The following is a 15,992-nucleotide window of genomic DNA, read 5'->3' as shown; positions in this document are numbered from 1 at the left end:
CACCCCTCTTCCAGGCATAGGGAGATGGGGCTGGAACCCCAGTGGAGTTAATGCAATTACACCCGATTACAGTAGCAGTGAATGAGGCCAGGTCTACACTGTACACATAGCTGTGTGGGGCAGGGGTTTGGTCCCTGACCTGATCCCTAGTGTAGACACACTTATACTGGCAAAGCTGCACTTTTGCCTGTATAGATTGTTTTGTATGGGGGAGGTTGGGGAGGGCTGACGAAGCTTTATCCCCATTCGCTTTGCCAGTATAAGCCGCGTCCGCACTAGGGGTACGTCTACGCTGCCGTCAGGAGGTGTGACTGCGTGTACACGTACCCGAGCTAGCGTGGATCTAGCTTAGTACGTGCCCAGGCCACTCAAGCAGGTACCCAGGCCCTGGGCGGGCAGCTTCAGTGCCAGTGTTACTGCTGTGCTGGGAGCTGGCCAGATCAAAGCTGGCTGGGGGAGCGGGGGAGTCTCCATGTGTTGCAGTCACGTCTCTGAGTGCCGGGTAGCCCCACCCTAGCAGTGCAGTGGGCCAGCCCGCCCACACCAGCAATGCACGCCCACGCATGGCTTGAAGCGCAGGGTGCGCTGCCCCAGCCTGTGCCGGGCACGGACCGAGGGCTGAGTGCAGGTCTCCTGCCCGGCCCTGCAGGGCACCACCCTGGCCTACTGGAGACAGTGTCGCTCGGTGGCGAAGAGATGTGAGGCCGCCTAAGGGCGCTGGCTTGTATCTCTTCATGTCCTCTAGCCTCGTCCCCAGGGACAGCAGCCTGCGCCCAGCCGTGCAGCATGTAAATGAAGGCCGGGGAGAAAGAGGAAGGCAGAATTTCACAAGCCGCAGCTGCAGGGAGCACTCGAGCGAATCCCCGCTCGGATGGGGGAGCTGCACAGGGGATTTTAGACACCAGCTCCAGCCTAAGACCGAGCTAGGCAGCTGCAGCACTGCAGATCTCCTCGCGGGAAAAGGAAGTAGGGTCACTGCGACTTCCTCTGAGCTTTCCGCCTCCCTGGGAACAAGCGGGGCAGGGGCCTGGCGGGCGTGAGCCGTGGCTTGGGAACGTGTGCGAGAGCTTGCCGGAGAGAGGCACTCCCAGGAGGCAGAGGGAGGAATGGAAGCTCCAATAACAAATGAGTGGGGGCCTCCCCAGAGCGACCCTACAATAACGAAGCGGTGCATAGAGCCGGGATGGTTCTTGGGGCACCCAGGACTGAGGGTCACCTGGTTACCCCCTGCCCCTAGCGAGAGGGCGCTTGCCCAGGGTGGCTGGATGTCAGCTCCTGAACACCACCGGCCTGTCAGCCACTCAAGCGCTCTCCTCTGGGCTAGGCCAGGCCTGGCTTCGCCTTGCAGGTTAGCACCGGGTGCACCCCAGGCCCTGAGTACCTTTGGATCGTTGCCCTGCGATACCCACTCCCTGGCGCCTCACAGAAATCCCACCTCTCCTGCCCCCCCAAGGAGCAGTGCACCCCCCAGTTATCACCGCACCTGTAAACTGCACAGCACCTGTCAGCAAACAAAGGAAAGTTTGTTTAAGAAAATATAGAGATTCTACTGGAAATGAGCGAGAGCCCTGGAAACAAATTGTTCCCAGACACAACAAAATCCTGAAACACGAACCTGGGCCTACACTTACCGATAGCTCCCCTGCCTGGCTAATACAGTAGGTTTCCCTCTCACCTTTCACTCTGTTGTGGAGCCGGCTGGCTTCACAGGAGCCAGGATCCCATTTTTCATGAGAACACCCCCACCCGCCAAGAGGTCTGCATCCTTAGTGAAAGGATCGGGACCACCTCCCGTGTTATAGTGGAACAGCCTTTGGGCTCTGTTCACAGGCAGGAAGATCCCCTGTCTCTTGTAATGTTCCATTTTCACCTCCAAGTGGTGCCGAAGGTTTGCAGTTTTCTTTGAGAGTTTCCATTGATAATCTTGGGATGGAGCCAGGCTGGACAACGGAGCCCTGGCATTCCTGCCCCGGTTAGCCGGGGATGTAGCATGACTCCCTGCAGCTGGAATGGGCCATCACAGAGACACACTATCCCCTGGTGATGAACTTCTCCTCCACGTCCATAAAGCACATCAACACATTCTTCCTTCGCTATTACCCAGCCATACATCTTGCATTGATCGTGAGCCTTGATGAGTCAGGAGCTTTCTCTAGATACCTTGCATGTTACTCTGCCTGGGTACATACCCTGCAAGACGGGTGTGTGGTGCACTGAGTTTGTCGGTCTGAGGTGGGAGTTGTTTGCAAAGAACAAGGAGCCGCTGTGTCACCACAGCCCAGTGCTCATTCCAGGAAAGCCCACAATACTTCGCCCAGAGTGACCCCACAAGAACACACCAGTATGTGCGGCCCAGTGCATATCAAGAGCAACCCTACAAAAACAAACTAGCATGCACAGGACCAGACTGACTATACAGTAACAACCAGCGTGCCCAGCCTTAGCGTGACTCTATGATAACAAACCAGCCCCCTGCCATGAGCACCGGGGACTGGACCGGACCATCTCTTGAGATCCCCTCGGGTCCTACAATTCTATGATTCTATGCAGCCCCTGCCCGGCCGTACAAAAACAAACTAGAGGGCACAGGCCCCGACCAACCCTACCATAACAAACCACTGAGCGAAGCCCCCAAACTTCCACAAGACCCTACAATAATAAACTAGTGGGTACCTGTCCAGAGTGACCCTACACACCAGCAAGCTCAGAAGAAAGAGAAATGTTTCCGTGAAGACTTTGATTTCAGAATCCCTGGGACATTCTATACCTTGCCGGAGTGTTCTGTAACCCCCTTATTCTTCATTTTCATATCATCATGATCTTACCTGTAAAGCATCCGCCTGTCTTCCAGCCTGACAGTGTCCATAGCAAGAGAGCTGCCGAAACCCCCGCCAGTGCCAAGGGAGGAGGTGGCGGAGCTTGTTTCGAATCACCTTATTTCTGATCTTGTCCTGCTACCTGATGTGGAGCAGCTGATGAAGAGGGCGAGATCCACAAGGTCAGGCCAGTGCTCTTCAGCCTTCCTCGGTGCCCGCAGGTCACGGGTTAGCGCTTCTGAGCTCCCCTCGGTCACGCTCTCCAGCCCCGTTTCCGTGTGTTGCTCCTCTCTGAGCTGACGGTGCTGCCCCAGAAGCGTCACTAGCGCCAGGACATGAGCTTTTATGGCAAGCCGGCTTCATCGAACGGCCCGCCGCTGTCGTTTGGCGAGATCACAGATCGGGGTGAGGAAGGGAGCTGGGGTCGTGTGGCAGACGTAGGGTGTGGCTGCAGTACGGGGCGTAGCTAGATCGCCGTATCTGTGCCAGGAGAGCCCTGTAGCGGAGCCGCAGCACACCCCCACGGACGGGTTTTCCCAGCACTGTAGGAACACTCCCGCCCTCGACGGCGCGTTCCTCCATTCCCCCAGCTGTGCCTAGCCCTCGCGTGAGGTCGGCAGAGCTCCATCGGCCAGGGGGGTGGTTTTTTCACACCCCCAAGCAACCTACCACTGTCGCCCTAACTGTAGAGTGGAGACCAGGCCTTAGACTGCCGGGGGCTGTTTGACTCAACACCACAGGAGAGGCTGGTTCTTGACACAGAGCTGTAGAAAAACAATGCAGCACCCCCGGGCAGGGCAAGCAAGAGAGCCTGGCATTGGCGCTTGATAGGTGCTGTAGGGCTCCCAGAGGCCGTGCTGATGGGCAGGGTGTGAATGGCCCAGATAAAACAGAGCATCTCAACCACAAGTTACAGGGACGAGGCAGAAATCACTAGGTGAGGTTCTCTGGCCTGCGTGATGCAGGAGATCAGAGTGGCTAATCACAGTGGTTCCTGGTGACCATAAACCTATCAGTCTATAAGAATAAGACTGGCTCCAGTTTGTCAACAAACAGACTAAAATGTATGAGCTTCTCCATTGTCTGAGAGGCACAATATCGCTCCCACCCCTTCGCAGCTATTTTAATGCTAGTTGTATTCCTGCAGCAGCTCCAAACCCCAGCCACGGACCAGGCCCCCCACTCTGCCAGGCGCTGGGGGTCTCTGGCCAAAGAGGTGACAGTCTAAGGATAAGACAAGAAGTGCCCCAGAGAGATCGGCAGGGAGCGCAAGGGAACAATGAGACACCACCGCACGGTGCAGCGATTGTGATGTTCCCCTGGTGTTCTGTGGACCGGTGATCTGCTAGGTCACTCCAATCCTCGACTCTGGGAGCCAGCCTTACCCTGCTCTGCTGTGAGAACCCCACTCCCGGGCTGTTCACGTACAGCCTCTGGCATGTAAACTGCTTCTTGGATTGTGCAACTGTATGACACTAGCCAGTATCTCCGGTCCCAGACACAACCCTAGGAACCTCTGTCTTGCAGTGTCCAATTATGCCTGCTGGATGCTGAAAGCTTATATGAGTGTCAATTTAACAAAGAAATTAATATATACCAGGCTTCTTGTTGCCTCTGGGGAAGCTAATATCCGGCTGATTCCCCCAGCTTACAGCATGTTTTAGTGACAACCATACGACACAATTCTCATAACTTCATATGCATTAGGGATACACATATATGGATAGAGAGATGGCTTTCAGCAGATTGTAATCTTTCTCCTGATACCTAACAAGGCATGTGTGATAAATGATGTGGGGGAGGAGTAGCTCCCTGGACACCCAGCCAGCCAGCAGCTGTCAAATCCCTCATGGTAGCTGTTCTCTGCTTGCTTTACCTGTAAAGGGTTAAAAAGTCCCCCAGTTGAAGAAAACGAGTGGGCTCCTGACCAAAAGAGCCAATGGGAAGGTAGAACTATTTAAAATTGGGAAAGAAACTTTGCCTTTGTCTGTGGTTCTCCAGAGACGGTGACAGGGAGCAGCAATGCTGCGTAAGGCTTGAACCAGGTATGAAAATTCATTTTCCACACCTAGAAGGACTCACTGGGACAGGGCATTTAAATAGATACAATCAGGTTTATTTCGGCTTGTGAACCTCCTCTGTGCTAACCCCTAGGTGCTTTTGTTTGCTTGTAACCTTTAAACTGCACCCCAAGAAAGCTATTCTCTGTACTTAATTTTTGGAATTGCTCTTTAAAAATCTAGCAAAAGCCTAAGTTGCAGATGTTTTTTCTTCTTTTTTGTTCTTAATAAAATTTACCTTTAAGAACAGGAGTGGATTTTTGGTGTCTCAGCCTGCAGGTCCCATTGCATGGATGGTGCAGGCTGTTCCTCAGGTCTTCTCACTGAGCGCATCCTCTCGGGACTGATCCAAGCTCCTCCTGCTGCATGGCCTAAGGAGCCTGAGAAGGGCACAGCCCAGGATGCAGGGCATACTCAGCCCCCCACCCCCTGAGGGCCCCATTCCTCTGGGATGACTGGCCCAGCCCACGAGCCTCTTGCATGACTCACCATGGCTACTGCCTGCAGGATGCTGTGGGTTCATGGCTGATGGATGCACATGGACAAAGTGCCACCTCTTGGCCTCAGAGGAGAGCCTGGGCAGCACCCAAGGGTCTGCTCAGGGTCAGCGGGCTGGGGATGAGTCAGGGGCCTCAGTGGTGGGGTGGGACCTGGTCCATTTACCCAGCTCAGGCAGGGCTGGGCCAGAGATGGGGGATGAGGCAGGAAAGGAGCTTTGGAATGAAGAGAGCTGGAGCCGGAGCAAGGGATGCCTGCCCCACACCCATCCCCACCTGGCCCTGCTCACTGAGGAAGCCAGTCAGCTCCAGTAGCTGGAGACGGGTCCCTGTGAAAGTTGCACAGGGTAGGGAGATTGATTTGAACAATACACTAAGGGCCCTGGGGTGAGTGATAGCAGCTGGGCTGGGGGCAGGATGCCAGGCCCAGAGGAACCTATAGGGAGAGCCTGGCATGTTGCTTATGCTGAGCAAAGGGGTCAGCAGGAAGGAGCCAACCTCAGCCTTGCTAGTGGATCAATAGAAGCCCACTGTGACCAGCTCATCTGACTCCCGGCTAATGCTGGCCAGAGCACATCACAGAGTAATTCCGGTCTGAGCAAGAACAGAGCTCATAGGAAACCAGCCCAGCAGGATTTAAAACAGCACCAGGAAGGGAGAATCCACCCTGCACTTAAGAAATTGTTTCTAAGGGTTAATTACTCTCACCCTTAAACACTGACCCCTTAATTCCAGTCTGACTTTGTCAAGCAGCAGGAACACCCAGGCGTCTCTGTCCAGCCTGGCTACAGGCTGAGCTGAAATTCAAGCCAGTGGGGGAAGATCAATGAGGGCAGGAGCAGATGACAGGGCTACACACTTGCATTCCAGTGTCTTTTCTCATAGATTGAGACTTTCTTGGGCTCTCTCAGGCCTTGTCCACCCAGGGAGCCAGTGGGCAGGGCTGCTCCTGAACAGCTGTGGGGACAAGGCCTGAGAGCACAGGCCCTGTGCAGAGCCCACGGGCGGCTTCTTGGAACTGGCACAGGGGCAGAGTGGGAAGAAGGGGCACGAAGGACAGAGTAGGGCCTAGGGAATGGGACCCCCTAGGCCAGCTGCCCCAGAAGGGGCGTTAGACAGGGAGCCTGCAGCCCAGGCCTACGCCTGAGCAGCCAGAACCCAGAGCAACACCGGGAGGCAGTAGTTCATACCAGTATTGCAGTGAGCATCAGACTGGGCCCTGCATCCTCCCACACAGGGTCCTCTGCAGGCTACAGTGCCTGGGTGCAGGACAGCAGTGGCCAGATGGCATGAATTCCTAGCACCAGGCAGGAGAGGCTGCTGCAGCTGCCTGCAGTGCCCAGACCCTGCTCTGCAGCCCCCCGTGCAGTCAAAGCATTCAGAGCCCCCCATGGGGGCTTGCAGAGACTGGAGCCAGGCCCATGTGCAGGGATCACACTCTACCCCCCAGCCACTGTTTGAGCAGAGGGTCCAGGCCCAGCTCCCCCCTCAGTTTGGGTCACAGACAACCCGAGAGCCCCAGGCTGGGCCCACCTCTAGCTCTGCAGCCCTGGGCACCGAGCAGAAGGACGTGTCTATCAAAGAGGAGACAAGCACAGAGCAAGGCTGGGACAGTTTATTTTGCCAGATTCTCTCACAAGCTGGGAGGTCTCAGTTCCAGACAGTTCCCACCTGCAGCTCAGGGGCACAAGGGCAGGACAGCGAGCCCAGGCTCTGCTCTGGTGCTAGGGGCTGGCCCTGGTCACTGGGCCTGCAGCCAGCGCTGGGAGCACGGTGTGCAGCCACAGCTAGTCCTGGAGCAGGTTAGAGGCCAGGCAGAGCAGGAGTCCAGCTCCAGGCAAGAGCTAGAGCTGGGAGCATCCTGCCAAGCCAGGCAGCACTTCCCATTGACCACATGCTGAGAGCCCAGCTGGGAAACCAGAGCCAGGCAGGACAGAGGGGGTGGGGGAGCTCTGACAGCAGGGGAGTTGAGGGGGGGTCCCTCCCTCCCCATGCATCTGCTCCAACTAGGCAGCAGAACCCTGCAGCTAGGAGCTTAAGGGTGGTGGTGGCTGCACATCAGCTCACCCTTAAAGGGCAGGGTGTAGTTTGGGGGGGGGGGGGGTGCACTGGAGTCCCATGTGAGTGTCCAGTCTGCTGAAGCAGAGACACCAGAGCAGGCTGTGAGCCAGGGGAGGGGATCCCTGTATTTCCAGCGAGTGCAGGGTGGCAGGGATCAGACAAGGAAGCTAGGTAGCTGAGGGCACCATAATTAGAGGGGACTTGCCCTGGAACCTGACAGAATAAATACACCCAGCTAGGGAGTCACTGCATGTTACAGAGCTCAGATCCCCAGGGACACGGAGGGATCTCCCCCAGAGCCCGCTGGGAGAGAGTGGCAGGAGAACAGACAATAAGATCAGAGGGACAGTCACAGGGGAAGGGAGTTGTGGGACTAATCTGGTTCTATCGTGTCTTGTCAGGGTTAGCAGTAGCCAGACAAAATCCTGAATCTGCTGGCCAGAGCCCAAAACAGGCCTGCAGGGCAAACACACCCTGTGCCCCGAGCGGAAATATTTCCTGTATAAGCCAGTGGAGCTGCCAGAGGCTTCTGGATGCTCAGAGCAGGGACAGGAGAGCAGCAGGCAGCAGCAGCAGCAGGACAGCCCATGGCACAGGAGAGGCGTCTTTCCCGTTCTGGGCATAGTACTTGGCCACGGCCACATTGGGGTTCCCGTTGGCAGGGTCAAACCACATCTGGATGCAGCGCCCGCTGCCCCAGTGCTCCGTGGTGTATTTGTACGAGTTGGACCAGATCTTCTCGCACAGGTCTGCCGGCCGGGGGAAGATGTATTTGAACGGTTGGCATGTGAAGCCACGGGGGCACCGGTTGGTCCCTGGAGAGGGAGAGAGAGGGCAGCAGTGAGCAAGCTGTGGCTGGACTCCCGCTAGCCTGCCTCCCCCCTCTCTGGCTGCTAGGCATCCGCCAGTCCCCGGCTACGGGCTGAGCTGGCAATGGCCCAGCTGGCTTGTGGGAGAGAAAGTCCTTCCCTGTGAGGTGAAGTTCAAGGGCTTGTAGCCATGTCACTCACCTGCTGGCTTGATCCCTGGCTGGCACCCTGATGGGATGGACAGACAGATGGAGGCTAGTAAGAATGAGGAAGTTACCCCAGCTGGGCTCCCCTGGGCTAGTCCCCCCCGTCCCCAATTCTGCCAATGGGCATTAATCCTTCCCAGCCCTCCAGCACCCCAGGGTCTGTAGCTTATTTATCCTCAGGAAACTCTGAGGTAGGGCAGTGCTCTTCTCCCCGGTACGCAAGTGGGAAACTGAGGCACAGACTGAATTGTGGTCACACAGTGACTCTATGGAAGAGCAGGGCTAGCCAATACAGGATCTTAACACTTTGCAAAACTGCCTTCAGCCGTGGCACTAGCTAATTGAGAACTTGTCAAAAGGCAAAACTATATCCAGTCTAGGTCCCAGTACAGCTAGCGTCATGGGCCACTGGGCTTGAACACAGTATGCAAGAGACATCGAGCCAAGGAAGAGTTACAGCCTGGTGGGTTGGGTCTTAGCCACATGTGGGGAGTTTAGTAACTTGTAAAGCCACACGGGAAGTGTAGGTAGTTCAAAAAAAAAAAAAAAAAATCAGTGACTCTCAACCTATTGACAGGGATACAGTTGTCTGGAGAGTCTGATTTGCCTCATGTACCTTCAAGTTTCACTTCAGTTACTTGCTTACCAAGTCAGACAAATACACAAGTGTCACAGCACATGTACAAACTGCTGACTCATTTTTACCAACCATAAAAACTCGATTGGAATGTAGGCTATGCACTGAAATGCAAGTACAATAGACCAGTATAAATAAGTCATGGTCTGAAGTTTTAGTTTATACCAACTTCACTAGGGCTTTTTATGCTGTTTGTTGTAAAACTAGACAAATACTAGGAGTTGATGTACTCCCAGAAGACCTCTGCGTGCCCCCAGGGGGGCATATACCCCTGTTTGAGAATCACTGGTTTAACTCCACACACCTTCTGCCAAAGTGGACATGTTGCATAAAAACAAAAAAAAGTGACATTCTACCTACTCCTGCAAAGCCAGATTGTATTGCACTGGGGTCTTTAGAAGGAACCACAAGGGTGACCTAGTCTGACCCCCTGCCAAGGTGCAGGATTGGTTGTGACCAGGTATTTGCTCGGTTTGCTTATTTGGCCTCCTGAACATTGAGAGCCAGGAGTGTTGTCAGACAGTGGCCACCCTCTACAGTCAATAGCAGGGAACTGAAGCAGATCTCAAGTCACAGGCTCTAAGCACTGGGCCACTCTTCCTCTGGGCATCATCTGCCACTGCTCCAGCCTAGGCTCTGAGCCCCATTCACTCCTCCGCCCACTGAAGGTACATGGGCATTCACAGCACAGAGCTGAGTCCAGGGCTCCTGCCAGCAACTTCTGCACATCACGGGGAGCCCCATTTTACCCTCTACGGCTCTGCCCCTGGGACTCTGCTGCTGTGGCTGCCTCCAGGACCTGGACCCACTTTGGAGGCAGGGGATATTGGTGAGTAGAGGGGCACCACACACCCACTCACCTTGGGGAGGAAGGCCCCAGAGCCACACAGCCACCTGCTGGGCAGTTCTGCCTCCTGGGTGAGCAGATTTCCTGGCCTCTGGCTCCAGCATGGGCACCATTGCCACTGCTGAAGATGCCCCAGGTTCACTGGACACTATGTGTCCCCAGCCTGACCCAAACCAGGGACAGCGCAGAGAACAGAGGAGACTACAGGCCCCAGCCCCTCACTCCCAGGGTGCTCCTCTGAGCCCCCACCTAGGGTCTGTAGCTAGTCAGAGGGCTGCTGCCATCAAGGGGCAGGGAGAGGTGGGAGCCCCTCCTCCAGCTCCTGGGCCACCAAACCAGCCCTGCACCTGTACAGCAAGGTCTGACCCCTCCCCATCCCCCCCCCCCCGCTGCAGCAGCCTGGCTCCACCCTGCAGCACAGAGTGGGGTGGTGGGTTTGTTCTCAGCAGCTCACTGACCTGAGGTCCAGTTCCAGCCCTTGTGCCAGTTCTCTTTGCAGGTGACGGCGTCCTTGCAGGCCTCCCACCACAGCTCGCAGTCCTCCTTGCACAGCGGCACGTTGATGATCCTCTCCCGGCGCCAGCTGTTATCCGCCTGGCGGGACACAGGGCTGTGAGCATCTGGGGGCAGCTCTGGGCTCCTCCCAGGGGGGAACATCAGCCTCCCCACTGAGCAGGGGTCAGAGATATGCTCCCCCACCCCCCAATCCAGCACCACTGAATGGAGCCAATGTGAGTCCCAGCAGAAGCAGGCCCAGTCCCCAGGGGAAGGGAGTTCCTCAGCAGCCTCCCTGCAAACCTGAACAGCAACATCCACAGCCCAACAGGCGTCCCATGCAGCCCACCCAGGCGATGGGCAGGCCAGCTCGGTGTCCAGGGAAGAGATCCTGGGTTTACTGCAGAGCCCTGTGATCTGTGCTGTTGCCTCCACAGCAAACACCCTGCATGAACCCACCTCACCCCAGGACGGAGGCAGCATCAGTCCCACTGAGACACCAGCCAAGCTGGGGGCATTTGGCAGAGCTCAGCATTGGTGCTGGGCTCTCTGGAGCCCTAGACAGCAGGGGGATGGCAGGACCCCAGGGGCACTGCCTGGGGAGGGAAGATAAGGAGCTGTTCAGTGCAGCCTCCAGACGCTTTGTGGGGATTGTCCTGCCCACGTGTAATGGGCCCTGGCTGGATACGGGGACACCAGCTGCCAGTGGAGAATTGAACCTGGGGCCTTTGGCACAGAAAGCACAAGCCCTGACTGCACAAGCCGAAGGAGCAACTCTGTGGTGCTTGAGAGTGAACTGTTAGGACCTGCCACTAGAGGGAGCCGTGAGCCCATGCACCAAGCCAGCCTTCTCCCCCACCCCAGTGCCCAGCCCCAACGCCCCCTGACCTGGTCGATCCAGGGCCCCAGGTTGGGCGAGCACTCGTACAGACACGTGTCCTGGATGAAGTGCCGCTTGCACATCTCTGGCATCACCCCGCAGTGGTTCCAGTTGAAGTTGTACAGGTAGGACTGGTCCTGGTGGGCCCCTGTGCTGGTGTTGGCCGTGCAGCAGGCGTTGTCTTTCCACAGGGCGCACTGCGAACACAGCGAGAGACGGGTGCACAGGGGATTTCAGCAGCTCGCCCGGGGGGCAGACAGGATGCTGTGGATGCAGCAGCATCCCCGGCCTCTAGTGGTGCCTCGTGGGACTGCTCTGGTATCAGCACTGGTAGGGCCATGGCTAAGGACCAGGGATTGAAGGGCAGAGATGCTTTTTTGCTGAGTGCTGGGAGATCTTTAAACTACTAAATGCTGTGAAGTGGGGAAGCTACAGACTGGGAGCAGGGGGGGCAGCCACCGAGCTGATAAATGAGGTTTCATTAGGCCCTCCAGATCTAACCCCCGCGCCCCCAACCCCAATTGTGATCTCCTCTGTGGGATGCTGGGTAAGTGGGGAATGGGGAAGAGGGTGCAAAGAGGAGACAGACTGAATTTGTCCAAATGAAAAAGCCTCCTAGTGATAAGGCACCACTTCAACATGAGCCTCCAGTTGAGAGATGTGGAACTAGAAAGCTGAACTAAATTGGATTGTTGGTAATGTGTGTAGCCAGTGAACAAAATGGGATGGGATGGTCTGCCCCCACACCCCCTTTTTTGGGTGGGGTTTAAAAAAAACCCACTCCACACACCCCCCCCCCCAGAAGCCCAAACATGCAAGGACTTTGGGAGGAAGATTGGACTGACTGCTGTCTGGGAGAGGGGGAGGAAAGGAAGGACATGGCTGCTGCCCCCACCTTCTCTTGCAATCTGCTGGGTCACCTTCCTTGTCCCAATCCTAGAAGATCTTCTTACCAGCCTGGGCTAGACAGCAAGACCCACCTGATGTCACCACCTTCACTGGCTCCAGCTCACTCCTGACTTTGGTTCCTGCTGTCACCCTGCCCCTCCACTTCCCACTTTCCTCCTCAACCTTCAGTCTGCTTTCCTCTCCCTCCCTTTGCCTCCTGTTCAAGGAAAGTCTGGCTTTCCCCACCAAGCCTATATCCTGCAGCACTGCCAGGAGCCTGGGACCAGGAAGGCAGCACCTGGTGGGGATGCAGATTTGCTGGGTTTTGGAACAGCTGATCAGACCACATGCTGGGCTGGTGTCTCTGGCAGTGAGGTTGCAGAGGATAGGCAGCTTCAGAGTCAGCACCAGATACAGATCTTCTCTGCCCCTGCATGGATTGGTCTAGTTTTGTCTTCTAGGACATATGATCTGGAGCCGTTAAGTCAGATCACTTCTATTAACCCCTCTTCTCTCAGAAGATGGTTACCACCATCTCCTATCCTCCAGACAGCAGGGGAGAGACACTGTTGCCACCTGTCCAGTTTTAACCCAGACAATCTGGGTTTCGGCTTGTGTGTTAAATGGCACCCGGACAAGCCCTGACATCTGTGGGTTTTTGTTTTTTTTAAACTTGGCAGGGGGAGAGCAGAGAAGGGACAGGGCCTCAGGGGTGCAGTTACCAGCCATTAGGAAGGTGGGAACCTTCCCACCTAAAGATCTTCGTAATGGTGGCTGTCACCATGATCCTAAGCAAGCTGAGGTCTTTGTACTGAGAACCCCAAACCACATTTAAAATGGTTATACAGTGACAGGGCCATGTTAACACCCAGGGGTGCTGGAACAGTTTGTGTAGTGGGGGTGCTGAGAGCCATTGAACCAAACTGTAAACCCTGTGTATGATGGAAACCACTTCAAGCCAGGGGGTGCTGCAGAACCAGCCCTGCACCCCTAGTCCCAGCACCTCTGTTAACACCAGATACTTGGGCCAGTTTATTCTTGTGAAATAACAGGGACATATCCAAGTCCACCCACAGAATCAGTGGCAGAGCTGGACAGCAGCACAGGAGTCCTGGCTCCCCGGCCCTCTGCGTCAGTCCGAGCCCTTCCCTAGGGCACCAGCAAGGGACAGGCCTCTTTTTGGAAGGCCGAAGTAGCCTGGTTTGCTTCGCTGCTGCTAGAGACAGGGCCAGCTCTAGGTTTTTTGCTGCCCCAACCCCCCACCCCAACAACACTGCCCCTGAAATTGCGCCATCCCCACGCACATGCTTGGTTTGCTGGTGCTTAGAGCCAGTCCTGGCCAGAGAGCTGGGTCTCCCTTGCCAGCCCAAGGATGTTGGTGCCACGACCCAACCTGCTTCAGCCTCCTAGAGCTGTGAGAGAAACTGCAATTCTTGGTGTGTTGCAAACACCTCCAGCTCCCTGCACTGCAGTCCTCCACGGCCCCAGAGAACCTGTGTAAGGAACAGGCCTGCACTGGAAGGGATGGCAGGCCCAGGTGACTCAGTTACTCCTCACCCAAAGCTCCAAGGGGTCCGGGATGGGACTGACGTGTCAGTAGGACAAGAGCGTACCTGGCCATGCAGCGCCCCCTCCGGGCCTGGCTTGGTTTTGTGGTGCTTGGCGTCCATGCACACATTCAGCACAGATTCCTTCGCAGCACTGGCCACGCAGGCAGCCAACAGCCCCAGCACGGCCCACCGCGCTGCCATCTCCCTGCAGCCAGAGCCAGGGGGTGGGGGTAGAAGAGAAGACATGTTAGAGCAGCTGCCCAGATGTGGCCTGGCTGCCTTTATGGACATGCCTGTGCACATAGCTCTGAGCGCACAAGAGGGGATCCCAGGCAAGAACAGCAGTGCTGGCCTGCTGCTGAGACTGGTGCTCTGCAGAGACCCAGGAGAGAGACCACAAAGCCTCCTGCTCTGCTGGCAGCTTTTGCCTGCCAAACATTCCACCTAGGCACAGAGGCAGCAGGTTCAGCGACATCCGAGGCTGGGTCTCTCCATTGGCCCTGCCTCCACCCCCAGGCATTTCCCCCACATGTCCCCTGGGCAATTTAATACAGCCCCCCACCCACCACTGGCAGTGCAGTGGGGCATGAGCAGGCAGAAAGCTGCTCTGCTCCATGGCTGTGGGCCTCTTGGCGGGGCGGGGGGTGTCTGTGTCTACACACACAGCTCCCACCCCAAGCTGCAACCAATAGGAAGCTGCAGGGGCAGTGCCTGGGGGTAGCCACACATGGAGGCCCCTTGGCCCACCCTGCCTAGGAGCCACAGGTAAGCACCCCCCCTCCCCCGAGCCTGCATCCCAATCCCCAGCCCAGGGCCTGCACCCCAGACCTCCTCCCCCCACCCAAACTCCCTCCCAGAGCCTTAGGCAGGGGCAGACTCTGGGCATTGTGGGCACCACCATAATTTATACAAACTTGCTACCCCTGCATGAGAGAGAGAGAGAGAGAGACCGACCGCAAAGCCTCCTGCTCTACAGCAGCTTTTAGCCTCTAAACATCCCACCTAGGCAGCCTGGGGCAGGCACTTCCCCAAACCCCCACCCCAGGGTGGCTGCTTTGTCTTGCAAGGAGCTCTGAGCAGAGCTCCCAGTGTCTTGCCTCAGGGTTATGCTGGTTTCCACCCTAGCTACAAGCTCCCTACAGCCACCCATGGGTGCATTCATGCTACACCCTTGGTATTAGCCAAGGGTACAGAACCAGACACTGTCTACCGGTTCCCTCATCTGAGCCTTAGCCAGAGAGTCAGCAGTGACCACTGAGCTTGACCCTAGCCAGCCAGCACCACTAACCCCACCAGCAGGCTTCCATGCTGGAACCACAGCATGAGATTAGACTCCCTGTTAGGTCTTATCTCTGCCCCCCTTGTTAGTTCTGGGTTCTTCCAATAGGGAGTCTGAGGAGGCTAGGTCACAGCTGTCTGGTTACCTCCAGTTAGCTGGGGCAGGGTGGCCAGATACACAACACCACAACCTTGGGCTGCCTGGATCACAGGCTACAAGAGCAGACTCACAGCCCAACAACACCTGGTCTCAGGAGACAAACAGGAATGACTCTGTCAATTTCAGGTCACTGGACTTGCCACCCCTGACATGGGGCTTTTCCAGGCCTTAGTAAGAGGCCTGGTGCTAGCTTCCAATTTCTATTTGATTATCAAATCTCCTCCCTCATTCCCTCTTGTTAAATCTCTTCTTCCCACCTTGGACCAAGGGGTTTCCTCCACTTTCTGTGTTTCTAGGATAATACCTAGAAACAAGGTTCTGCTACTGCAGTTTTTATAGAAGCAGATCCCCCCCCAAACACTACCTGTGCACCCAGCCCACATACAAGGCAGACATGGGTCACACCCCTCTAGAAACAAACAGCAGTTACAAACCTAATCACATTGACACCTGGACACCAGCCAGCCCATATCACAACAGAAAAACATAACCTGCCCATACCTTACTATAAAAAGGGCCCTTCACTGCTGCTTCAAGCAAGTGCTCACCACAGCAGCCAGGCTTCTGGAGTCAGCTTTAATAGTCAAGTCCTTTAACCACAGGTGTCAACCCCTCCACACAACCGGGTTAATGAGGCTTAATTGTAACCAGTGCTCGGTACCTGTAAATTAGCAGTTTTTGTAACAGTCAAAGAGCTCTGTGGGTTTGCTGCAGGGCAGCTTAGTCCCATGTTAAGAAGACAATCAAGGATTTCATCTCAAAGGTCAGATGTCTGACCAAGCCCTGGACAAGGATTAGAACAGGGGTA

The 15,992-nt window shown here is 55.9% G+C and overlaps 1 protein-coding gene across 2 annotated transcripts; it reads right to left on the bottom strand.

Moving 5' to 3' along the window:
* Positions 1 to 5,685: 5,685 nt before the first annotated feature.
* On the bottom strand, positions 5,686 to 15,815 carry LOC120395997 (folate receptor alpha-like). 2 transcript variants are annotated; one of them, XM_039520864.1, is made up of 5 exons: positions 15,686 to 15,815; positions 13,810 to 13,951; positions 11,317 to 11,505; positions 10,392 to 10,527; positions 5,686 to 8,249 (listed from the first exon to the last, which is right to left on the bottom strand). In XM_039520864.1, the coding sequence occupies exons 2-5, from the start codon at positions 13,945 to 13,947 to the stop codon at positions 7,972 to 7,974; spliced, it is 741 nt and encodes a 246-aa protein (XP_039376798.1). In that variant the 5' UTR covers positions 13,948 to 13,951; positions 15,686 to 15,815; the 3' UTR covers positions 5,686 to 7,971. The 2 variants fall into 2 exon arrangements, with proteins under 2 accessions (XP_039376798.1, XP_039376789.1); XM_039520855.1 differs by having other exon boundaries at positions 15,619 to 15,714.
* Between the last annotated feature and the right edge of the window lie 177 nt (positions 15,816 to 15,992).

This window comes from Mauremys reevesii, linkage group 1, assembly GCF_016161935.1.
Source record: "Mauremys reevesii isolate NIE-2019 linkage group 1, ASM1616193v1, whole genome shotgun sequence".
Classification (NCBI taxonomy): domain Eukaryota; kingdom Metazoa; phylum Chordata; order Testudines; family Geoemydidae; genus Mauremys; species Mauremys reevesii.
The sequence above is the reverse complement of the archived record's forward strand: the minus strand, read 5'-3'. Positions and strand labels throughout refer to the sequence as shown.